The 27104-nt window shown below is 34.8% G+C and overlaps 1 protein-coding gene across 4 annotated transcripts in view; it reads right to left on the reverse strand.

Moving 5' to 3' along the window:
• Positions 1-27104, reverse strand: part of PUS10 (pseudouridine synthase 10) — a 107934-nt gene that overhangs the window by 28840 nt on the left and 51990 nt on the right. For 3 of the 4 annotated variants that reach the window (XM_074206771.1, XM_074206756.1, XM_074206747.1), the window contains 5 exons: positions 24116-24177; positions 21307-21352; positions 13282-13346; positions 11647-11732; positions 9984-10109 (listed from right to left, as the gene is read on the reverse strand). In XM_074206771.1, coding sequence (XP_074062872.1) covers positions 9984-10109; positions 11647-11732; positions 13282-13346; positions 21307-21352; positions 24116-24177 — 385 coding nt within the window. The remainder of the gene's footprint in view (positions 1-9983; positions 10110-11646; positions 11733-13281; positions 13347-21306; positions 21353-24115; positions 24178-27104) is intronic. The other variant, XM_074206763.1, reaches the window with a different exon arrangement.

Below are 27104 nucleotides of genomic sequence, written 5' to 3' on the forward strand. Positions count from 1 at the left end.
AATGCTTATGTGAATACAACAGAGAAAGGGGAAATCAATTAATTGGGCCTACAACTAAAAAAATTTTTTTTAAAAAAAAGCAAATTTAAGCTCCCTAATTAAGTAACAAATTAAGTAATAAATCAAAGGAGATTAATAAAATCGAAAGCAAGAAAACCATTGATCTAGTAAATAAAACTAAGAGTTGGTTTTATGGAAAAAAGAAATAAAATAGATAAACCTTTGATTAATTTGATTTAAAAAAGGAAGGAACATCAAATTACCAGTATCAAAAATAAAAGAATGAATTCATTACCACTGAGGAAGAAATTAAAGAGATAATGTAGAGCTATTTTGTCCAACAGTAAGCCAACAAATTTGACAACCTGGGTGAAATGGACGAATGTTTACAAAAAATATAAAATAACCAGATTAGTAGAAAAGGAAAAAAATACTTAAAATAACCATTTCAGAAAAAGAAACTGAAGAAACCATCAATAAACTCTCTAAGAAACAGTATCTAGAAACAGATGGATTTACAAAAATGAATTCTACCAAACATTTAAGAAACAATTAATTCCAATTCTACATAAACTATTTTTTTTTAGGTTTTTTGCAAGGCAAACGGTGTTAAGTGGTTTGTCCAAGGCCACACAGCTAGGTAATTATTAAGTGTCTGAGACCAGATTTGAATCCAGGTACTCCTGACTCCAAGACACTACGCCACCTAGCCGCCCCTACATAAACTATTTTTAAAAACAGGAGCAGTTCTACCAACTTCCTTTTAGGAAACCAATATAGTGCTGATACCTAAACCAGTAAGAACTAAAACAGAAAATTATCAACCAATCTTCCTAATGAACATTGAGGCAAAAAATCTTAAATAAAATTTTAGCAAAGAGATTACAGCAATATTAGTAAAACAATACACCATTATCACGGAGGATTTGTACCAGGGTAGGCAGGGATGGTTTAATATTAGGAAAATACTCAACATAATTGAACATATCAATAACAAAACCAACAGAAATCATATGATTATCTCAATAGATGCTGAAAAAGACTTTGACAAAATACATCATTATTAAAAAATAAGATATAGAAATAAATGGAGTTTTCCTAAAAATAATAAGCAGTATCTCTTTAAAATCAACAAACATAGGTAATGAGGATAAACTAGGACTATGAAGAGAATAATGATGAAAATTATCACCATTACTATTCACAGAGTATTAGAAATGTTTAGCTTTCGCAATAAGAGAAGAAAAACAAATTGAAAAAATTAGAATTGTCAAAAGAAAGCAAAATTTTCACTCTTTACAGATGATATAATGGTATACTTAGAAAACCTTAGAAAATCAACTAAAAAACTACTTGAAGCAATTAACAACTGTAGCAAAGTGGCAAGATATAAAATAAACCCACATAAATCATCAGCATTTTTATATATGAACAACAAAGACAACAACAAAAACTAGAAAGAGAAATTTCATTTAAAGCAATTGCAGACAATATAAAATACTTGGGAATCTACCTTTCAAGATAAACCCAGAAACTATATGAACACAATCACAAAATACTTTTCACACAAATAAAGTCAGATCTAAACAACTGGAAAAAAAACTGGTTGGGCCGAGCTAATATTATAAAATATTATAAAAATGACGACTCTACCCAAGTTAAATTACTTATTCAGTGCCATGCCAATCAATCTACCAAATAACTATTTCACAGAGCTGGGGGGAAAATAGCAACAAAATTCATCTGGAGCCACAAAAGGTCAAGAATATCAAGAGAATTGATGAAAAAAATGCAAAGGAATGTGGCCTAGCTATACCAGATCTAAAACTACACTATAAAGTGGCAGTCATCAAAACTGCCTGATACTGGTTAAGAAATAGAATAATGGACTGGTGAATTAGAATAGTTAAAAAAGATTCAGCAGAAATAACTATGGCAATCTACTGTTTCACAAATCCAAAGGCATTTACTCTCAACATTTGAAAAAAACTGCTGGGAAAACTTGAAAATAGTACAGCAAAAACTAGGCATAGATTTACATCTCACATCACATATCAAAAAAAAAAGGTGAAAATTGGTACACCATTTAGACATAAAAGGTCATACCATAGACTAATTAACAGATCATGAAATAGTCCTTCTGTCAGAGCTACAGAAAGGAGAGAAATTTATAACCAAACAAAAACTACAGTACAATATTGGCAAAATGGATGACTTTGACTATATTAAATTTAAAAGTTTTTGCCCTACTAAAACCAATGCAGGAAAGATTAGATGGAAAACAGAAAGCTTTGAAACAATTTTCATAGCTAGGGGTTCTAATAAAGGTCTCATTTCTAAATTATATAGAGAATTGTATCAAATTTATAAGGATAGAATTCATTCCCAATTGAAAAATGATCAAAGGATATTAACAGATAGTTTTGAAATGAAGAAATTAAAGCTATGTGTGTAGGTGTATGTATATATCTCTCTCTCTATATATATATAATCATATGAAAAAATGCTCCAAATCATTATTAAAGAAATACAAATGAACACAACTATGAAATACTACCTCACATCTATCACACTGGTTAAGATGACAAAAAGGGAAAATGTTGGAGAAATTATGGGAAGTGTGGGACATTAATGCATTGTTGGTGTTGTGAACTAATCCAAACATTCTAGAGAGCAATATATATATATATATTGTTGTTTGTCCTTCATTCTCAAAAAAGATCCATGAAACACCTGAATTGAATTTGAGTGAGGGAGTGCTATGCTAAGTCATTAGCCCCACTTTCTTCTCCAGGGCTGTGTGGGTGTAATGGCCATATATGAATCAGAATGACTAGAGATGGCCCTGGATTCAAGGTAATCAGGGTTAAGGTCACACTGCTAGTAAGTGTCAAGTGTCTGATGCCAGATTCAACTCAGTCCGTCTTGACTCTAAGGCCAATGCTCTATCCACTGTACTACCTAGCTGCCCAAGAGCAATAAAACTGATCATACCCTTGAACCAGCAAGATCAATACTAGGTCTACATCCAAAAGAAATCATAAAAAATAGGAAAAGTCCCACATGTTCCAAAATATTCAAATCAGTTTTTTTTTTGTAGTGGCAAAGAATTAGAAATTGAGGGGATGCCTATCAATTGGGGAATAGTAGAACAAGTTATGGTATATGAATGTTATGGAGTACTATTGTTCCATGAGAAACAATGATTGGTCAGACTCCAGAGAAGCATGGAATAAGTTACAATAACTGATGTGGAACGAAGGGAGCAGAATCAAGAAAACATCGTACACATTAACAACAACATTCTGAGTTGACTCCTCTCAGCAGTTCAGAGCAGTTGGGAGACTTGTAATAGACAATGTCATCCACATCAAGAGGAAAAAACAACAACTCCCAGAAAGAATAGATACCATGTTCTCGTTTTTAGAAACTTGTCTCATGTTTTTCCTTCCTATTCCATGGTTTTCTTTCTTTTCCTTTAATCCTAATTTCTCATTCACAAAATGACTAATATGTATATAATATTCATGTACAATTTTTATCAGACTGTTCACCACTGAGGGGTGGGAAGTGGAAGGAAGGGTGGTAGAATAATGTGTAACTTATAAAAATGCAAGTGGATGAATACTGAAAAATTTTCAGAATATGTAATTAGAAAAATAAAATATCAATCACAAAAAAGGAGTCAATGATTCCACTTTTACCATGAGTATTTACACCTCAGAAATCACCGAATTCTTCAAATTAGAAAAAAAAAGAAAGATATTTTGCTTTTCAATATGGTTCTTGGGGACTTTAACATTTAAGCTCAAATCAGAGAAAGAAAAAAAACTGTCCCTATATCTTACTATTTGGGGAGCTAGTAACTAAGCAATGCTTAATGAAGAAGGGAAGCAAGTAGATCAGATGGGGTTTATGGATGTATAATCAGTCATAAAACAATTCACTCATATTCATTAAACCCAGAATACTCCTTAAGATGTTCACACAAAGCAGTCTGGATAAAGTGTCAGGCTTGCCTCAGTTTCCTCAACTCAAAGATGGTAATATTGAGTGTACCTCTCTGGCAGTATTGTTCTGAGGATAAAATGAGATCTTTGTACAATATTCAGCATAGTGCCTGGCACATAGTAGATACTATTTTAAATCTCAATTTCCTTCCTGTGTTTAGTACAGCATAAAATCAAATATAAACTAAAGGTTCAAGTGTATTACCTATTTTTATTTTTTTAGGCTTTGGGAATGAAAATTATACTTTAAGAGAAATGACAAGAAGGTTTCAAAGGCAATTCACATGGCTTATTAAAATTCAATTTGTCAAAGAAAAAGTCCACCAAAAATATCGAACATTTAACTTGGAAAAAACCGTAAAGAGAAAACGTAAAGCTACTTAAAAGGCACCAACAATTCTAGAGGCAAAAAGAAATTTCTTTATCACCCCAATATTCATATGTTTCCAGATTCTTCCTATAGAGAGGAAGGGAAGGTTGAAAGAAATCGTCTTCTCTAAAGCTTTATTTGCATGTGTTTATAAATTTACAAAAAAGTTTTTTTGGTTGAGTGAACAGGTCATCATAAAGGGTTCAAAGCTACAAGCTATAAGGAAGCAGATGCCATGGTCACCAAGTTCATTTGTCTGGGGATTGATTCCCAGTGTGTCAGACTCTGGACAAGTCACCTCACCTGGTAGGACACAAAGCAGTGACTCCGAGAGGGCAAGAGGAACAGGAAGAGCACACCAGACCTGGGAGAGGCAGTGGCGAGTCTGTGAGTGAAAGCAAGGAGGCCTGGTGGGCTGCACTGTCCATGTGTGGAAAAGCCCAAAAAAGAAGAACAGATTCAGAGCACACAGAGCTTTGAATGACAAATAATTAGGTAATCAACATGTGTCTGTTAATGAGCTATGGCTCAGGAATAGTACCAGCTGAAGGAGAGCAATATCCTCAAAATCCCCAGAGAGCATCCACAAAGTTTCTGCCAACTCTGGCAATCCTCTTCAGTGAGGTGACCAAGCTGCTAAAGGATGAGGGTTAGTGAGAGGGGAGGAGGTATGGATGGTTCTTTCTAGAGGGTCAGCCTTGACAAGAATGGCTATCTCATGGACTGAGAGAGTGACAAGGGAGAAGAGAGCAGGCCATGATGTCAAGGTCTTTCGAGATAAAGGGAAGGGGGGAAAGAGAGCTCCTGGCAAGTGCAATCTATATCTTCATTAAAACTAGTACTGTCTCTGAAGTACCACCTCACACCTCTCAGACTGGCCAATATGACCAGAAAGGATAATGATCAATGTTGGAAGGGATGTGGGAAATCTGGGACACTGAAACATTGTTGGTGGAGCTGTGAACTCATCCAACCTTTCTGGAGAACAATTTGGAATTACGCCCCAAAGGGCAACAAAAATGTGCATACCCTTTGATCCAGCAATACCACTACTGGGTCTTATACCCTGAAGAGATGATGAAAAAGGGTAAAAACATCACTTGTACAAAAATATTCATAGCAGCTCTGTTTGTGGTGGCAAAGAATTGGAAATTATGTGAATGTCATTCAACTGGGGAATGACTTAGCAAATTGTGGCATACATATGTCGTGGAATACTACTGTTCTATTACAAACCAGGAGGGATGGGAAATTCAGGGAAGCCTGGAAGGATTTGCATGAACTGATGCTGAGCAAGATGAGCACAACCAGAAGAACACTGTACACCCTAACAGCAACATGAGAGTGATGATAAATCTTTTTTTTGACTAATTATTACTCCCCCTTTTTAAAAGATTTTATTTATTTTGAGTTTTACAATTTTTCCCCTAATCTTATATCCCTCCTTCCACCACCACCCCCCCCCCCCGAGAAGGCAATTTGTCAGTCTTTACATTGTTTTCATAGTATATACTGATCCAAATTGAGTGTGATGAGAGAGAAATCATATCCTTAAGGAAGAAAAATAAAGTATAAGAGATAGCAAGATCAAACAATAAGATATCAGGTTTTTTTTCTAAATTAAAAGTAATAGTCCTTGGTCTTTGTTCAAACTCCACAGTTCTTTCTCTGGGGCTCTCTGTGATAGAGAATAGCATCTGTATCCAAAGAAAGAATGTGGAGTTTGAAAAAAAAAAAAAAAAAACAAAGACTGTTATCTTCAATTTAGGAGAAAAAAACCATTATCTTATTATGTAATTTTGCTATCTTTTATACTTTATTTTTCTTCCTTAAGGATATGATTTCCCTCTCATCATGTTCAACTTAGATCACTGTATACCATGGAAACAATATAAAGACTATCAGACTGCCTTCTGTGGGGGATGAGGAGAGGGAAGCAAGATTAGGGGAAAAATTGTAAAACTCAGAATAAAATCTTTCTAAAAAAAACACTAGTGCTGACAGGGAGGGTAAATATGGGAGGCCTGAGGAGGAGAGGTATGAATGAATAGTATTTGAGAAAAGAGAGAAAATCAGGTAAAGAAGAGAGCATTGCTACTGGGAGAGTCCAGATGAATTTGTTTAACATACACAGTGCTGAGTTAGCACCATTATGTGACTGTCCCTAGAACAAGTCAACAACAGCAAGGAGGAAGATTCCAGTGATAGGGTTCGGCAATAGGACAAGGGGATAAGGAATCCAAGGGCACAGGATGGTGTAGAGCTAAGCTAGTAAATTATGTTTTGATATGGAAGAGAAAAAAGAGGCTGGAGCAGAGGAAATGACCTGAGAATGCCAACAGGATGGAGGGGGTTAGAGGTAATAATGGAAAGGAAGACTAAGTTAAAGATGAGGCAAAAGGAGAGATGGAATGTTAGGAGGCAATGGTAAGGCAAAAAAATATCAATTTTTTTTAAATTTATTTAAGACAATTGCCCAAGGCCACACAGCTAGGTAATTATTAAGCGTCTGAGGTCGCATTTGAACTCAGGTCCTTCTGACTTCAGGGTCAGTGCTCTATCCACTCTACCACTTAGCTTCCCCAGAATTTCAGTTTTTTATTAAGAAAGTAAAATACCTGTGAGAAAGGGTAAGATACAGGAAATGATCATCTCTATGTGTGGCTGAGGTGGTAGGAAGAAATAGGTCTTAGGATTTATTAAGACTGAGGAATTGGGAGCTTCAGTAGTTTGAGGGAGCATCCTGCTGAAGTCATCTATAATAAGGATAGGAATTGTAGAGGAAAAGAAGCTGGTAAGCCAGGTTTGCTGAACTTCAAGATTTTTTTTTTTAGGTTTTTTGCAAGGCAAATGGGGTTGAGTGGCTTGCCCAAGGCCACACAGCTAGGTAATTATTAAGTGTCTGAGACCGAATTTGAAGCCAGGTACTCCTGACTCCAAGGCTGGCCGCCCCTGAACTTCTTTAAAAAGGGGAGAAAGAATGACAAGGGGAGGGGAGTAGGAGAGGTGATTCAATAGTCACTATGATTTCAACAGATTGAGGATACTGCATGATAGTATATCAGGGGGAGCCAGGAGCAGTCTACCTCTTCTAGGCCCCATGTATTATAGATAATCAGTGAAGGGAAAGATGTACATGGTAGAGATAATGGCAAGGATTAGGTGTCACAGGTGAAAGTAAGAAAAGCTGACAGTAGGAATGACAGAGAAAGTAATTCAGAAGGAAAGGAAGTTGGTTCATTGGGGAACAAGAATTCCAGAAGGCTGAGGGAAAGAAGTTACAGAGAGATTGAGGGCTGAGGAGGATGGCAGGCATAGGCAGAATTAGACTTTGCTTCTGGCTTCTCTTTTTATCACTAGTACCTAAGCACATGAGGTGGTGGACTAGGTGGCTACTGATCCAATAACACTGGGCTAAGGAGAGATATGGAAGAGCATGCTAGCCATGGGGGTGGCAGTGGGTGGCACAGTGAGGCTCCAGCATGAGGGCACATTCTGGATGGGGGAGGAATTTGGTAGGGGCTCGGGACTTGGAGGCCACATAAAGAATAGACTGGGAGTAGGGAGAGACAGGAGAAGAGGAGAGAAGATGAGAAAGATGTGGTGGAGAAAGGCCCAGATGATGAAGGAGCAGGGAGAGTGAAGAGTCAAGCACGACAAAAAGGTTGTGAACCTGAAGAAGAACTAAAGTATGATTAATTCCATGACCAGACTTGTAAAACTTAAGAAGGAGAAGAGAAGCAGATTTTTTGGGGAAAGAAAACAAGTTCCTTTTTGTATAGGTTAACTTTAAGATAACTCTGAGATTTCTAGTTTGAAACATCTCATAGGTAGAAGTGATGTGGAAATGGAATCCAGAAAGATTAGTTTTTGAGGTATAGAATTGGGAGACAATCACTTATAAATTATAACTGAATCTATGGGAGCTGATTAAGTTATCCAGTGAAAGTATAGATAGAAAAGAGGTAAGTTCAGGATGGAGTCTGTGACAGGACTCAGTCAGTGAGGGTGGCATGAGGAGGGTGTGTAGCAGAGGTCAGAGAGATAAGAGAACCAAGAGAGTGTCATAAAGAACTAGAGAGGAAAAAGTATCCAGAAAGAAAGGCATTCAATAGTATTGAATGCAGAGAGGCCAACAAATATGAAAAGTGAGAAAAGACCAACAGATTTGTCAATTAAAAGATCACTGGGAAAAGAGGGGATTCCTAATCAAAACAGATGCTTAGACAGGAGGTGGGCCTCCCATTCCCACATACTACTTCGGCAAAAAACTGAAATACCACAGATTGAAACAACTGTGAGCAACGGTAGAAAATGAGCAAGGAATTTAAATAACAACTCCAGTTGACATCTTTCACTCCAGAACTGCATAAAAACCAGCCAGAAGCTCTGGGACAACAAGAGAGAGGGGGGAGGGAGGCACCTGCCAGCAAAACCAACACCAGTGCAGGGAATTATATGAAACTTTTAATTAAGATGACCAGACACAGGGTAGAATGACAAATGACCCACAAGGTTTTGTGTCTTTAAGATGACCAGACACAGGGTAGAATGACAAATGACCCACAAGGTTTTGTGTCTGGAGACAGCTAAAGTTCAGAGTTCCTTCTAAAAATCCCAAGAAAGAACCAAAAGCCCTGGGAGGACAGAGATGCTGGAAGCCCTAGCAATTAGAAGTTGAAAGCTATTACTAGATGAGGCTAGGAGACCCTAAGACAAAGGACTCTAAGGTCCCTAAAGCCCCTTTTCTCAGATACCAGAGAGGATCTGGAATATCCAATAATCCAAATCTTCAAGATTCAAAGGGACCATACCCTAGGAGTTAGTGGTCAGTAAAGGAACCCAGATGATCCACACATTGCTTCTCTAAAAATTAAAACATCAGATGGTGAGATGGAATTTCCTTCCATATCATTCCCCTTCCATATCCATTTTTTTCTTATCCAATACTTATTAATATGCAGTATTTGACATTTTGACTTTTTGATCTAATAACAGTTCTAATTAGAGTAAAAAAAAAGTAAATCTGATAGGATCTGTTCTTCTAAGACACTGTAATTACAGATTGTTAACCTCTTCCTTTTCATTCCAGAAATCTATAAAGCATGGGGGAATTTTCTATGTTTAGAGTTAGAGCTTTGCCAGTTATTATATCTGAACCAGCTCTATAAGAAGCATTTGTACTGAAGTACAGTCCTATAGTCCTTCTATAGGTCATTTTAAAAATGAAACAAAATATTGCTTCAAATTAGAAATGGGGGCTAATTTTAACTCCTTCCATATTGAAGACAAAGAAGAGAGTGCTCAAAGTCAAGACTTATTGAATTCACTTAAAAGATTATAATTTTTCCAAATTCCCACAAGACAGCTTGTGTCCATAATTAGATGAGATGCCCAGATCCCGAAGGTCAGTATCCAATACATGGATCATAGAATCAAAGTATTCATCTACTGGAAGGAACTTCGGATAAATAAACTGAGGTTCAGAGGGGCTAAGAAACCTATTAAGACTTGAAACCACGTCCTAAGTCTACAAAAGTAGTATCACTCATAATTTTAATTTATGTAAATGCAGTTCAGATTAGGAAAATTAGAATACTCACCCTCAGCTTTGAATACTGTCAATAGCTGATTGGAAATCAATTCTTCCACTGAGGATTCCAGTTTTCTTTCTCCATCAATTATCCAGGGAGTTTGTGGTAAATTTCTGGAGTATTTATTATATCTTCCTATCAAACAAAAACAAGTTGAATTTTTTTTTTTTAGGTTTTTGCAAGGCAAATGGGGTTGAGTGGCTTGCCCAAGGCCACACAGCTAGGTAATTATTAAGTGTCTGAGGCCAGATTTGAACTCAGGTCCTCCTGATTCCAGGGCCGGTGCTCTATCCACTGCGCTACCTACCCACCCTAAGTTGAATTTTTTATAAAAATAATGGAATGACTACAAAATTTATATTTATTAGGCACCTACTATGTTTTAGTAGTTTTAAAGAAGATTCAAAGACAATTTTTTGGGGGGGAGGAACCATAATCTATTGCCTTGGTCTAAGTTCTCTACAATACAACCAACCTAAAACTAGGTGATGCTGTTGGTAGAGTGCTGGCCTGGAGTCAGGAAGACTCCCTTTCCCGAGTTCATATATGGCCTCAGACACTTTCCATCAGTATAACCCCTGGATAACCAGTATTTTTGCCAAGAAAAGTCTAAATGGGGTCCCAGAGAATCAAACACAACTGAACAATGACTCTACAAAAACATTAAGTAGTCTTCCTAAAGAAGAGGACTCATCACAATTTTCTTGGGTTCAAAAGCTCTTTAAATAGCTCACCCAAGATCCAGAGTCCAAGGTAACCACACAGGGAGAAATAGGGAGATTTCCAAAGAAGTTTCATTTCTTTAGTCTCATTGCTCCAATTATACTAAAGCTGCTTGAGGGTAAGATACTGTTTGTCAAAGCCTCACAGCACAATGTCTTGTCTGAACTATAAATCTCTGCTGCATGGATGGAATGAGGGACAACTTAACAACCTCCAGTCCATAAAAGCAATCACCTGCCCTATGCCTTGATCAGTACCATCATCAGTACATGGCAAGATGGCAATACAGAAATTCCTAATAAAGAATGTAGGAATTTTTGGTTGGTCTTAATTTAAAAAACAAAAGCAAATAGCATACCTAGATGAGTAAGCAAAAAGAGAAGGATCAAATTATCACTTCAAAACTAGGTTTAAAGTAGGGAATATTTCCATCCTAAGACCTGTTATCAGATGAAAGCAATTTTCTTGACCAAAAAGGACAAAAAAGCCTAATGAGATTTTTTTTTGGTGATAACATTTTTTATTCTCCTGGACTTTAGGGTATAATCAATGTACCAGAAAATATATCTGAATAAAGTTGAATCTACTTGCCATTCTAGATTTAACAAAATATGAGAAAAACGTCTTTCACTTCTAACTCTCTCCTGCATTTTTTCTCCTGTGTGGTTTTTCATTGTTTGTATGAAGTGTCCAATGTTAGACTTTCAATTGGTCACTACTCTAGTGCAATTTTTATGCTTCATGTCACTTAAGAAAATTAACCAAAATTACTTTGTTTGAAAAGAGTACAGAATATAAGTTTATCTTTTAAAAGTTCAATTATACTATCACTTCTAATTCTCATTAAAAATGACTTAAAAAGCTATTCAGAATCTGGACTCAAGAAGCAATTCTATTTTCTGGAAATGACAGAAACTTAATGTAAATATATTTTATAGCAAATATTCACCAGCTACAAAGACTGCACCATGAGCACATTCAATTTCAACAGCAGAGCAAAATGCCTTTGGTGAATTTGGAGGACAAGGAAACTTCCTGAAAAATAAAGAACAAAAGAAAAAACTGACTTGACGACTAATTTAAGAAAAGTCGGCTCAATTATACAATCAAGATCAATCAGAACACAGTCTACGTCAGATATGTTTTGAAGTTGCATGAACATCATGTGGGGGCCAAGGAGACTAGGTCTATAAAGATAGAACTCCTTTTCACTTAGTGGAGCTCAAAGTAAAGTTGCAGAGACTCTCAAGATCATTTTACCTGCTCTGTGAGCTGAGCAAAGACCCTGCTTTACCTAACTCTTGAACTAATGTTTAAATCAGAGAATATTTTGATTGGAAAGGAAATGAGGCAAGAGTTTTCTGCCTCTAGTTTCTTCCTTTCCTCCTCTCCTTAGTCTCAGAGATCCAAGAATTAGACCTAGTGATGCAAATAATTCAATTTCCATAGAAAGTAGAAGAGGACTGCTCTTTCCTTTTCCCTCTCTTTAGCCTCAGAAACCTGATTTAAAACACTAGTTAACAGTATGAAGTAGCTGGAAGAGATCCATATTCAACCTTTCCACCTTCCATTCTAAGATATACATTTAAAAGAAAAACCATCACTATAATTAGATCTTATCTTTAGAGATGTTGATTATAAAAATGCTAGCATGCTTTGCTCACAGTAGGTGCTGTATAAATCCTCATTCCTTCCTCCTTCCCTTACCCCACAGAGCTTCATATTTTGAATATCAGCAAAGAGTTCCCAGGTAGTTTTCCCAAGTTGATTAAATCAAAAAATATTTAGGTTCTGGGAAACTATAGCTTATATGGATGAAGTATCATCATGTTTTAAAAATGGAATAGAAATATTAATTTAGAAGAAACTTCCCTAGACTTTTAAATATAAGCAGTATTGGAAAAATCTTTACTTTTGTTTGCAGTCTCATTAAAAATAACATCTTTTCTGGAAAGATCACTTTATTTTAACAGAAAATTCATGAAATACCATGTATTTTAAATTAGTAAAAATACTTTAAGACTTTTATTGAACCATATTTAGCAATTAAGGAAGATCATGTGACTCCTACTGGGGGTTTTTTCCCTACTAAAGAGCTGGACAATTGTGATGTCAAGAAAGAAAAAAAAAAAGCAAGTTAGGAGACCTGGGATTCTGATAATACAGACTTAAAATTGGGAGGAGATGGGTTTCAAGTCCCAGAAACTTAGTTTTATGACTCTGGTAAAGTCACTTAACCTGAGTCTCATTTTCCTTATTAATAAAAAAAAAAAAAAAAAGGTAGTTGGACTACATGGCTTCTAAGGAATCTATCTAACATTCTGATGCTATAACCCAGTTTTTGATTGCATCAGATCAGAAAAATCTGAGTTCAAATGCTACCTCAAGATACTTACTAGCTGGGTGACCTGGACTTCTAGCTCTAAGCCTTTGACCTTATTGCCCTGGCTCTGTCACAAACTAGCTGTATTTACCTTGGGAAAGTAACTTCATTTTCTCTTTTGGAAAATGGAAAGGTTGGACCAAATGACCTCTCCAGCTCTAATAGACTATGTTTCCTCTAGGATATTATACTTAAACATACTTGCGGAAATCATCTTCTTTGATTTTGTCCAAAGCTTTCCCAACTGCCATTCTAGTGAATACAGACTACAAGGGAAAATGAAGATTCTGATTACTGAGAAATGAAAACAGAGGCAAAATAAAGACCAGAGAAATTATGTAAATTTGTACTACATAAGAGATGAATATCTAAAAATTTTAACAAATTTATGAATATTAAAGTATACAAACAATGCATCTCTAAACTTCTACCTCCTCAAATAAATGGAATACCTTTTTCCTTAAGTGAAAAAGTTATAAACCTTAAATTAAGAATTTGATGAGGTACCCATAACTTGGGTTTTTCCCTAGCCTGACATATGTGGTGAGTTGATTTCTTGGTACAGTTCTCCTTTACCAGGGTGAATATATTACAGGTAGACTACAATAGTATAAATCCATCACCATCTTTAAGGAACAAGCAAGTAAGTCACAGACAAACTGAGCAAATAACAGAAATTCAATTGTATTGAACAAAATAATAGCTGTAATAAATGTTGCCTGTTCTCTTCTAAATGCCTTTTGATTTTATATCACATTCAATTTTCCTCTCTTACTCTTCTAATAATAGACCAATGAAATGTAAATAAAGAAAACAGTTGAACAAAACCTCTGACTTGGTCTGAGGGCATGTGCAATAATAGCCTTGCATTCTTTCATATACCTTCTCTGGGATGGATCTTGGTCATTATAATTATAGAGCATTCAATTTCATTTTATTATTCTTTTACATTAAGTTGTTGTAATCAGTGTGTATAATTATACTATTCATGTTGTCTGGTCACATTTCTCTAAATTCCTGTTTCATATACTGCAATAGAACTCCATTGCATTCATTTACCACTATTTAGCCAAGACTACATTGTTTCTAATTCTTTTGTTACCAGAAAAAAACAGCAGCTGAGAATTGTTGATCTATTTTTTATCTCAATGAGCTTATATGATTAATCAGGTAATTTTTTGGTCTAAATGTATAAATCTTTGTTACTTTGTATAATTCCAATAGCTTTTCAGGAGGGCTAGACTAATTTCAGTTGCAACAAGAGTTTATTGGTGAGCCTGTTTTCCCATGGCCCCTCTAACATTGACTATTTCTCTTTCATCATTTTTGCCAAATTTTCTGACTGAGGTGAATCTCAGAGTTGATTTGCATTTGTCTATAATTAGTTTGTGACCTTTACTTTAAAGATTGTTTTTTGTTTTTTTCTTCGTTATGTTATCCATTCAATTGGAATTTATTGCATTTTATAGTGTAAGCTGTAAGTCAAAATCTATGATTTTTTTTTTCTTGCTTAACTGTTTTTGGTTTTCCTAATAGTTTGCAAACAGGGAGTTTATACTCTCTGGGAAGGGAATAGGCATTTATTAGGGGATTACTATGAGCCAGGCACTTTTACAAATATTATCTCATTTGATCTTTCAAGTTACTGGATACTGGTTTAGTTTCATGGTTTTGTGCCCATCTAGTCTATTCCAACGATCTATTATTCTAATTCTTTAAGCAGTCCCAAACTATTATGAGTAAAATTGGAGGTATAGAAATGCTAGTCTGAAATTTTTCATTCTTCACAATCTGGGGGGCTGACTTCAGAGTTTCCTTCTAGTTCTAACTATGAATCCTATGATCCTTAAATTAAATTATATGGTATCATTTTAATTATATTTGTGTTAATAAGTTTCTGACATTCATTATTTCTTTAATGAACATTTTATAATTGTATTTTTTGTGTCTTAGAAGACTTCCAAGTATAAAATAGGCATTTCATAGTTTTTTAATGTGATTTCTCTTTTTGTATATTTTTTCTGACTTCTGATCTTACTATTTAAAATGCTAAATAGTCTGTGGATTTATTTTTTATACTGTTATCTTAATGAAGTTATTACAATTATTTTGCTGAGTCTTATGTTAAATAGTTTGTAGATTTATTTTGTAAATTATATAAATTATAAATCTTTAGGAAAAAAAAAAAATGTTGAACTCAGATACTCCTCACTCCAAGGTCGGCCCCCTATAGAATGCCTTAATACTTTATCTTTATATTTACTGGGAAAGCTTTTAGTTCCTCCATTGTAGATAATGCAAGCTTTTGCTTTGAGAAAAAACTTGTAGAAAAATTGTCCTGCCTGCTCCATGATTTTTAGAACTGTTAGCATGTGCTTGTTAAATTTTATCAAATGTTTTTTGATAAAAATTATATAAGTTTTGGTTTTGTTTTTAATATTAAGAAAAAATAAATACAGTTCATGGTGAAACATTCCTGTACCTCTAATTTGGATATAGTTAATATAACCAAGAGAACTAGGAGGATTCAGGATCTGAATCCTCAGACAGTTAGTTACTAGTGACCTTTATCAAGCAATACTGTTCTGCCTCAGTTTCCTAATCTGAAAAATAGGAGGAAAGAGAGCATGGTATTCATGATGTTTAAGGTCCCTCAGTTTTGTTGTTTCTTTTAAGTTTTTTGCAATGGCTTGCCCAAGGCCACACAGCTAGGTAATTATTAAGTGTCTGAGGCTGGATTTGAACTCAGGTACTCCTGACTCCAGGGCTGGTGCTCTATCCACTGTGCCACCTAGCTGACCCAAAGGTCCCTCAGTTTTGAACCTATGATTTTATGAATAATTTCTTGGATATATTAGTGTGGTCATTTTGTTATATTTTACTTGAAATCTTTGCATCAAAACTCAGAGATATCAGTCTAGTTTCCCTATGCTTTATCTCTGGTTTAAGTATCAGGACTAAACTTCTAGGAGTTTGGTAGAGTACTTTCTTAATTATCAAAAATAATTTTATAGAGCATAGTTATTAATAGTTCTTTAAATATTTAAGTTTTCACTAGTAATCTATAAATCATTTTTTTCTTTAGTAGCTGGTTCAAGACTTAATCATCTTCTGAAATTAGATTTGAGATCTCTATTTCATATTCTGTTAACCTAAGTAGTTTGTATTTTTTGGGGTGATCCATCACTTAATTTAAAATCTTCAGTTTTGATAGCACATATCTGTTAATTCCTCTAAAGTCTCTATTAGTTGTGAATTTACCTTTTTCATTTTGGTAATTTGTTTTCCTCTTGATAGTATTTTTATTTTTTTATACCTTTTGTATTGTTCTTTGAATTTTACAACTTTTCCCCAAAACTTGTTTCCCTACCCCCTCCCCCCCACAGAGGGCAGTCTGATAGTCTTAACATTGTTTCAATGTTATATATCAAAACTGAATGTGTTGAGAGAGAGAAATCATATCCTTAAGGAAAAAATAAAACATAAGAGATAGCAAAATTAAATAAGATAACCTTTTTGTTTAAATTAAAGGTCTTTTCCAAAGACTATTGCCTTTAATAAAAAAAAAAGTTGTCTTATGTAATTTTGTTATATCTTATACATGTTTTTTTCCTTAAGGATACGATTTCTCTCTTATCACATTCAACTTAGATCAATGCATACTATGGGAATGACATAGGACTAACAAATTGCCTTCTGTGGGGGCTGGGGGAGGGAAGCAAGATTGGGGGGAAAATTATAAAACAAAATAAACAAAACCTAAAATTAAAAAAATAATAAATTAAAGGTCTTTGGTCTTTATTTAAACTCCACAATTCTTTCTTTGGATACAGATGTATTCTCCATTTGATAGTATTTTTAGCATTTTTCTTTAAAAAATTTACTTAAATCTTTTGTTTTTATATTCTTTAAAATAAAGGAGAAAAAGGGAGAAAACAGTTCAGCAAAACTAAACAACATTATCAAAACAAACAAAAATCTGACATTATATGTGGTATTCCATACATATAACTCCTGACTTCTGGAAAAAATCAGGGTCAAGTATCTTCTCATCTCCTCTTTGGAGTCAACATAATTATGCTATCTTGCAGTATTCCATTTCATTTGTTTTCTTCTTTCAATTTATACTGCTGCAATCACTGAATATATTGTTTTTCTTGTTCTGCCTACTTCATTCTGTCAGTTTCCTGTAAGTTCTTATGCTTCTCTATATCCATCAGATATTGTTCCTTAAAGTGCAGTCATTAAAGCAGTGTTTAAATAAAAACTTGTTGAAATCCTACATTCACAATTTTGTTAGTTGTTGATATTTCAGATGATCTATTTGTCTTATCACGAAAATTCTGCTAAGTACCTAGGATGCAAATTTGTTGTTCATTCCTACAGTAAATTTCAACTCTTCATGAACTCCATGGGCCATAGCTCAGATTCATTGTTTCTATGACATGATACATCTCATCCTCTGCTGTCTCCTCCTTTTGCCTTCAATCTTTCCCAGCATGAGTCTTGTCTTCTAATTATGTGGCCAAAATTTCAGCTGCAGTATTTTCTTCCAAAGAGTCTGTCCAAATGACTCTTAAACATCTTGTTCAGCCTATCTTCCAAGTGTTGATTCTGAAATGTTCAGCTTTATAGTCCAACTCTCAAAATGTCCTGGCACAAGGAAAAATCAAAGTTTTCATGATATGGACCTTTGTCCGCAAGGTGATGTCTCTGCTTTTTATATGCCATCTAGAATTGCCATAGCTTTCCTTCCAAGGAGCAGCTGTCTTTTAATTTAATGGCTGCAATTACTGTCTGCTGTGAAATTTGAGCTGGCTTTCATTTCTTCTCCTATTTACCAGTGAGTGAAAGGCCCAGCTGCCACAACCTTAGCTTTTTTTTTTATTTTTTTCTTAATGATCAGCTTCAAGCTAGTTTTTCAGCAAACATAGCCCTCAAGGAACTTATATTCTGATTGGGAAGATAATAAATAAAAGGAGATTGGGGAAGGCATGGCTAGAGATGCTCCTAAAAGTTCAGAAGTCAAGCAATATAAGGCCTTCACATGCTAGGGTATCACACCTAGCATGGTATCATGGGGTAGAATCCCACATCCAGGGAGGGAGGAGTCAAGATGTTGGTCCTATGCAGACACCAAGGCTATTATTATTTTTGACTATAATGATTTCTTCTCTAATTTATCCAAGTATTTTTCTTTTAGTTCTTCTATTTATCCTCTTATTTCTTTTTTATTCTTCTGAATTTCTTTACTTAGACTTTTTAAAACTGAATACTAGTTCATTAATCCTCTTTTTTCTACTTTGTTAATGAATATTTTCAGGAAAAATAATTTTTTTCCTTGAAAAAAACATTTCATTTTGGGGGGGGGGGGGTTGCAAGGCAATGGGGTTAAGTGGCTTGCACAAGGCCACACAGCTAGATAATTATTAAGTGTCTGAGGTCGTATTTGAACTCAGGTCCTTCTGACTCCAGGGCAGGTGCTCTATCCACCACACCACCTAGCCACTTCATTTCACATTTTAGTAGATGAAAATAAAATAACCTAACTAGTGACTATACTCCAATTGATAAATCTCTCCAAACTTCCTTCTCATCCTGTAGTCACTGGATTTAGATGAAAAGTCTTTTTAGCTGGTTAGAACATTGCAGGCAAAACCTTTAAGAACCCAGGGTCACTGTCCTGTCCCATGAGAGAGCAGAGGAAGCTTCAGTCCAAGCCAAATAACTGTTCTGGGTTGGCTATTATTTTTTTTTTGGAAATGCACTTAAATTACTTGATAAAGTATTTCTATGTCAAAGCAAATTACAAAAACACAAAATAGCAGCTATAATTATATATAATATTACATTTAATAGATTCATTGTTCTTTAAATTATAAAATAAACATTTGATAAATTTATAATCTAATCATGTTTCCCCCTTACATTCTATAAGCTTCAATATTTTAAGTTATAAAATATACAGTTGGTCTTGATTAGGGATTAAGATACTACTTAGCTCTAAATCTATAATCTTAAAACTAGATTATTCTTAAATTAAAAGTTCAAACAGTGTTGGACTCATAATAAAACAACAAAGAGAACTTGGAAGTAATTGATAATGGATTTCAGTAATTTATGTAAAAAATGTCTGAGTTGTCATAAAACTATAAGTTACTGATACATATAAAGTTGATATAAATGTTTCACTGTAGTTAAGTTCATGTGAATTGACTTTACTTACACATTAAGATAATAAAAACTACTAATATGAGTCTATACAAACTTTTTTTTTTCCCCCAAGAGAAGTCATAATGAAATTCTATGAAGTTAGGATTTCCCCTAGGTGAAATAACCTAATTTTGAATTTGAAAAAAAAAAAATGATCAACTCTGGAAAGTGGACATTATACAAGACTTTGAAATGTGGCTGATTCACTGATTCAGGATATTCCTAGATGATGAAACCTTTGGATTAGAATAAAATTTTATTTCCAAAGTAATATTATTATTATTATAAAATAATAAGTTTTATTAAAGTTATGAAACTAATTTTAACATTAGGTAACAACTCTGAAAGGATCATCAACATAAGGATGTTTATACTCAACAACTTTCTATTTTGAGGCAAAGGTTAAAAAATGAGAAATAGAAATAAATATATTTCAAAATTTTATTTACACTCTAAGAAAGTCCTACTTTTATGACTTAGAGTAGAATAAAGGCGATGCAGGGCTTTCCTAGGACATGCAAGTTCTATTATTTCCTAACAAGTTAGAAAGGCTTTGAGTATAGTAACAGGAATATGTCAATGGATAAGCCTAGTTAAGTTTGTACAAACTAATATCTTCAAAGGCTGGTCATCAGTTGTTTTATTGGGGCGGGGGGCATGGGCATTTTTTTAAAAGACCATGTTCTAGGGCAATGGTGTAAAACTTTCTTTGTCTTTGTTCTTTATTTTTCTTCTTCTTCTTGTGGGTGCCCAGTCCAAAGGCCTAGAAAGATTTCTTTGGAATTAAAGGCCCCAAATCACTCTGGCTCTCCTTGATTGGTCCAACAATGGGTCTCAGACTAAGCCCATTTAGCAAGAGTTTGTGCCCTGATTGGTTCAGAATGAATTCAAAGAGCAAGTGTTTCTGCTCTGGTCAAAAACCCTGAGAGTCTTCCTCTCCCAGACTGATCCCTTTTTTTCTGGACTATGCAAAAGAACTCCTTGCTTCTATTCTTTCTTAGAAGTCTTAATCACTGAGATACCCTGAGAGTGTTATGCTCTCAACAATTTTTTTCCCCTTTCTACTTCTATTTTGGAAGAGGTCATTCTTGGCTTCTTAGTCTCATCTCTCTCTTTCCTAACCTTAATGAATGAATGGGCATTGCCTCAAACAGTGACGTGAGAAAGATCTAGTTTTAAAAAGCCAAAGTTTCCCACAGCATCCATGGCCATCTTCAGTCCTCCTGATCCATAGCTGGCCACTTGACCCAGATGGATCAGGAGAAGAAAGTGAGGGGATTTAGCACAGCATCCCCTCACTCCAATCCAATTCACTTGCATGTCATGGCATCACCTTCCAACGAAGGACAAACAACAACAAACTCAAATATAAAAAAGAATATGAGGCACATATTGACGTTGCAAATCACTTATTAACATTATCTTTTCTTGTATTTATATTTATTTTGTAAAATATTTCATTCACAATTATATTTTAACGTGGTTCAAGTTCCACTCTGGAGTGAGGGCATAGAGTCATTTGGGCCTCAGTTTTCAGTTATGTTTTGTATCAGGAAAGGAGATACCAAAAGGAGAGATACTGCATATTCTCCAAACACTAGAGTCTCACACACACACACTTGTCTCACGTGAATATGATGCAAGTGTTGTTATTCCCATTTGAAAGATGTGGAAACTCAGTCTGAGGAAGCTTAATTTGCTCAGGGTAAAGCAGAGACTCAAACCTGAGCTTACAGCAGTGAAACCCTGAGATCAGATATTTACAAATGATATGCAAGATAATGAGAGATGCCAGCTTAACCAGGGTTAAGTCCCTTTAACTCCCTGACTTTCACTTTGTCATCTCTAACAGAAGGATAATATCTGAAGAACTCTGCTTCAAAGGCTATTTTGAGATCCAGAGGAGATAATTAATACAAATTGCTTTGCAACCTTTAAAATATAATATAGTCTATATTATTAGTGAATCTTCAGCTCAAAATAATTCAAACAAAAATAAGGAAAAATTTCTACCTGTTTATTTTTGGCTGGCTTGAAACAGTCTGGGCATGAAGTGCTCCTAAAATAAAATAAAATAAATTTCAAGCATTATTGATTATACTTCTAGATAATAAAAATAAGTACATTTTATATAATTTGGCTTAAGGAGAGTAGGAGGAAACAAATACTGGAATGACAGAGATAACAGAAGAGCACTGTACTAGCAGTTAAGAGTGCTTTTATTATCCCTGTTTTAGAGATGAGGAAACTGAGGCTGAGATTGGTGAAGTGATTGGCCCAGAGCCATAGTAGCATATACCTGTGCAGGATGTGAATTCATATATTCTTGCCTCTCAGTAGAACATTCTTTTTATCCTATCACCTAACTACAAAAGTTCCAGAGTGAAACTTGAACCCTAGCAGTTAGACAATCTGGGTTCCAGTCCTGATTTTCTCACCACAAGTGAGGATAAAATTTGTTCCTTGCCTAGCTAGGTGGAAAAGTAGCTCTTCAGTTGGCCCTGGAGTCAGGAAGCAACAGAGAGTTACTAGCTGGGTGACCCTGGGCAGAATAAGCTTCTTGGCTTTGATTTCCTTATCTGCAAAATGGAGATCATAAAACCACCTATCTTCCAAGCCTAAAGTGTTTTATAAATGCTAGTTGTTACTATTAATATCACTTCACTGGGGTATTATGAAGTTCAAATAAAATTTGGAATGAGAAAGCACTTTGAAAATGATGCAGTGTTACATAAATATAAACATCCTACTCTATTTTTCTGCTTTCTTGAGTGGTTTTTTTTTTTGGGGGGGGGGGTCTTCAAGGTTAAAGAATTTTTTTTCACTATTAATTTAAACAAAAATATTTTCAAGGAAAAAAAAATTTAGTACCAAAAGAGGCCTTAAAACAAAAGAGCTGGGCAATGTGTTGCTGTGAGTGGTGTACTGGAATCAGGAAAGCCTGCACTATTTAATACTCACTTGGGTTTTTATTCTATGGTGGCCATGAAGATATCGTTTGATCTCCCTGAGTCTCAGGTTTGTTTATCTCTAAAATAGGAAAAACTTTAGTTCCTACCAGAATTAAAAAATGATGTTTGTAGAGCACTTTTTAATGAAATAAAAGCTAAGACTTAAAAAAATGATATTCAACTCTCAGTGTCTAATTGAGCTCTTAATTGTAGCAATTCCTTCACTAGAACAAGCTGGAGTCGTAATTTACAGCTAAGGAGGAATATCTGGTTCAACATTATTTCTAATCAAATATATCAAAAATATATTCAAAGATTATTCCTTAATTCTTTTTTTCTACCACCAAATCATATCACTCCCTAAAAAGCATAGATCTGATCATGTTACTGCTTACCCCTAAGTGAATAAACACCAATGGTTCCCTCTCTCTTCCAGGATCAAGCATAAATTTCTGTTTGGTAATAAAAGTCCTTCAGCCAGGTTCGCTCTTCTGCCAACACCTTCTCAGTTTCATATACCTCAATCCCCTTCCAATTCCAATACCAACCTGATCTATATATTGCCATCGGACCCAGATGACTCGAGTAGAGAGTGAGGTTGGTGACTTCGCTTAGCCCTACCTCACTTAAATTCCTTGCAAGTCATGACATTATCTCCCTGATGTCAGGGTTCTATTGGAGAATGATGGACAAACAACAATATATAAGACCTTAATCCCTCCCAAATGCTCTGTGACCCAATGACACTGTCCCCAGCTGTTCTTCAGATAATACACTCCATTTTCTAACTCAAAGCATTTTCACTGTTACCCATTCCTGACATTCTCTGCCTCCTCATCTCCTCCTTCCATAAGAGAATAAACTCCTTGAGAGCAGGTACTGCCTTTTGCCTTTCTTTATATCCCCAGTGAATTATAACACCTGGTAAATGCCTAATAAATATTTGTTGGCTGATTATGTAGCTAGTCATTGGATAGAGTGCTGGGCCTGAAGTAGGAACACCTGAGTTCAAATCTGGCTTTAGAGATAAACAATTCGTGTGACCCTGCACAAGTCACTTCACCTGATTGCTTCAGTTTTCTCATCTGTAAAATGAGTTGGAAAAGGAAATAGCCAACCACTCCACAATCTCTGTCAGGAAAACCTTAAATGGGGTCATGAAGAGAAGGAGAGAAGGGAAAACAACTAGAAAACAAAAAAACTGACAGTTTCTTCAAGTCTATGCTAAAAGCCCTCCTTCTACAAAAAATCTTTCCCAATCTCTTTTAATACAAGTGTCTTCCCTTTGTTGATCATTTCCAATTTATCCTGTACATGTCTTGTTTGCACACAGTTGTTTGTCGCCTGTTCCTTGAAAACAGGGTTTTCTTTTGGTCTTCTTTTTAGCCTCAGCACTTAGTACAGGGTCTGGCAATTCAATGCATGTATTGGGCCCAGAGAAATAGTACTGGACTAGAAATGACTTCTAATAAAGTCCTTTATCCCTTATGAATTTCAGACTTACTATTCTGGAAAATGAAGGTGGTAAGAACCTTTTTAAGCAAACGACATAAGAAAATCGTTTAGCTTGAAAGGTCCTTTGTAAACATTGGGTAAGACCATATAACTTTAAACTTTAAAAGGACCTTAGAAGTTATATTTTATAAAAATAATACCCACACTCAGGGTAGGTGACTAAAAATATCTTCTAAGAAGATCAGCTATGATTATTATCTATGAAATTAATATGTACACTGATTTAATGCTTGAGTAAAATTAAAGAACTGCAGGTAAAAGAAACAAACCATTAAATTGATCTTCACAAACACTAAAGAACATGAACATTGTTATACAATTATAAAGATTACTATCATGTTTACAGAGCAACTTACAGGAAGTGGCAATCCTCATCTGTTTCAGGGTGAGCAAAGATCACACTTACTTCAAACAAGCTCTAAATCATAAAAATAGTTTTGAAATTAGCAAAGGGAAACTAACATCTTACAACTTGTGAATGAAAATATAAATTAAACTCTCAAAGACTTGTTCACAAAAAAAGCAAAAAAGAAAACTGGAAATGCTACAGCAATCTCAGAGGCCAGACACCACTTAAAAAAAAAAATCTTGCTAAAACTTACAGAGACCAATGTGTTCTAAAAAAATTAAAAACCAGGGTTTGCATTATACAATTATCATTGTGTTTTAAATTGTACATACATGAGATATATGTGAAAATGGGATAGGAATTTAGGAGAATGATACAATAAAAATAAGTTTAGAAGTTTGTGTCTTTCAAACTTAAAAATTATAAATATCTGATACTATGCTTTCAACTAGTACCCAATTCTATTAGGGGGAGAGAGTAAGAGTGTGACAGAGCATTCCACCTTTTTTTTTAAAAGGAAGCTAGGGCCTGGAATTCAGAAGACAGAAATCATGTCTGGATTCAGACTACATTAGCTAGCTATGTAACCCTTGCAAGTGTTTTAACCTCAAGGGTTGCTTTGAGAATCAAATAATATATTTGTAAGCACTCAGCACAGTGCCTGGCCCAGTTGATGTCACATAAATGCTATCATCATCATTACTTTATTTAATCATTTCAGATGAAAATGAGGTTGAAGCATGGATTCATCCTACACTCTTCTATGTTTCCATCAATATCTATTTTTGTGTCAATTGAGATAACTTCTCCTAAACTTCTTTCCCTCCCTTCTCCCAATGGATTCTTCCTCCCCACTCTTTCTATTCTTCAGCTAAGATCCATCAAGACATTAACAAAACCATTCCCAGGCCTAGTCTACACATTCCTTCTTTGACTTCTAATAAAGAAAAATCAAATGGGATATATATATCCTCTCCCCCTATTAGAACGTAAGCAATTAATCTACATTTGGTTCTTTATCATTGTTCATTCATGTTTACATTTTATGTTTTTCTTAACTTCAACTAGTAAACTGCACTTCAATCCAATGCCATTTTTTTAAGATCAGTAAGTTTTTTTTATTTCATTAAATATCCATTTCCACCCTCTGTAGTATTATACTCAGTTTTTCCTAAGTTATCCTTAACAAAAGTCCATATCCTTTATCTTCTGGAAAACTGCATTTTAAAGTCCTCAACTCCTTTACAGTCATAGCTGTTAAATTATATATGATCCTGACTATGGCTCCTCAGTATCTGAAGTCTTGTAGACTTTCCTTTGATTGGAAACTCTGAAGATTGGTTAATATGTCCTGGGAGTTTTAATTTGGTGTTTTATTTAAGGAGATGACTAATGGATTCTTCCTATTTCTACTTTGCCCCTCTAGTTAGAAGACAGCTGGATATTTTTATATATTTTTTGAAAAAATGATGTCCAAGCACTTTCTTTTTTCATGAGTTTCAAGTAATCCAATGATTCTTAAATTCTCTCTCCTTGATCAGAATTCCAGATTAGTTGTTTCTCCTTATGAAATATTTCAATTTTCTTCTACTTTTTTCTAGCCTTTTGACTTTGTTTCAGTATTTCTTGTTGTCTCATGACATCACTGACTTCTATTTCATCCTAGCATGGGAATTTGTTGATTGGATAAAGTTCTTCTATCACTTGGACTAAGTTGTTTAATTCACTTTCCAATTCTTTCTTACATAACTAATTTCTTTTCCAATGTCTTCTTCAAGTCCTTCCATTTCATTTATGAAAATACTTTAAACTCTTGCTTCAACTTTTTCAGAAATTCTAACTGATTTGTGCTCAAATGATTTTTATGAGACACTGCTTACTAAAGTAGGCTGGTGACCTGCAAGTTTTCAGTATTCCCACAGTGGAATAATCCAGGGAAAAGTCTGATCGGTGCCCCTCTGATATGAACTCTGCCACTTCCTGACATGGTTTTGGGTATGAATAACAATAAAATGATGTTAGATTAAGCCTCCATCAGCTAAGTAGTTCTGTAGATTTGGTGATAGAACTGTTAGCTCTTCTTTGGCCTGAGATATGCACTGAAATAATTTTGGGGGGTCTGGATCTGATATTAACCATTTGAAGATACTCAAAATATGGAATTCCTTCATTTTCTGCAGACTGACCGCTCATCTGTATCTGAAGAAGTTGTATGATTTGAGTAATCTGTGTTAAAGAGAAAATCAGAACTCAGGACTCTGACTACAAGGCCAACTTTCCATCCATTATGCTACATTGCTACTTTCATAGTGGAGTACTAGTTTCCAGTCAGAGTTTCAGTCCTAGTGCCAATGTTTATTGGATGGGTAACTGTAGGAAAATCTAGGTGCTTCAGTGCCCTCAGGTTTAAAATTGTTGCAACACTTGTACTACCTCACTGATAGGATTAGGAAAATACTTTCTAAAACAACTATATAAACATGAACTGTCATCATCTTATTACATTTCTTCATTTATACTACAAATTAATCTTTAGTCACAATGTGGTATAACTGCATAATTTTGCCCTATAGTTCTACTCTGATATCTCAGTCTGAGAAGGGGTATTAGATTATAATAAATCTTCTTTTTGTTTCTAATCTTTGAACAGTGACAAGTATACTGTCTATAGAGAATTATTCAATCAATAGGCTTTTATTAAATAGGTAGCTAGCTACTGAGTCCTAATTGTTCAAACTAGTAAAATGTGAAAGAAAAATGATACACACACACACACACAAAATGACTTTTTTGTCTTCTATTAACATTCTCCCTGTTATTAATACACTAGGCTCTCAAAATTAAATATGCCATATTTAAAGTCAAATAGTTAAAAGAATAATCCTGACCAAATGTGTTACTGAGTTGGTTCTAAATTCTTTTTTTTAGTTTAGTTTTTTTTTTTTTGCAAGGCAATGGGATTAAGTGGCTTGCCCAAGGCCACACAGCTAGGTAAT

This window comes from Macrotis lagotis, chromosome 1 (assembly GCF_037893015.1).
Source record: "Macrotis lagotis isolate mMagLag1 chromosome 1, bilby.v1.9.chrom.fasta, whole genome shotgun sequence".
NCBI classification, from domain to species: Eukaryota; Metazoa; Chordata; class Mammalia; order Peramelemorphia; family Peramelidae; genus Macrotis; species Macrotis lagotis.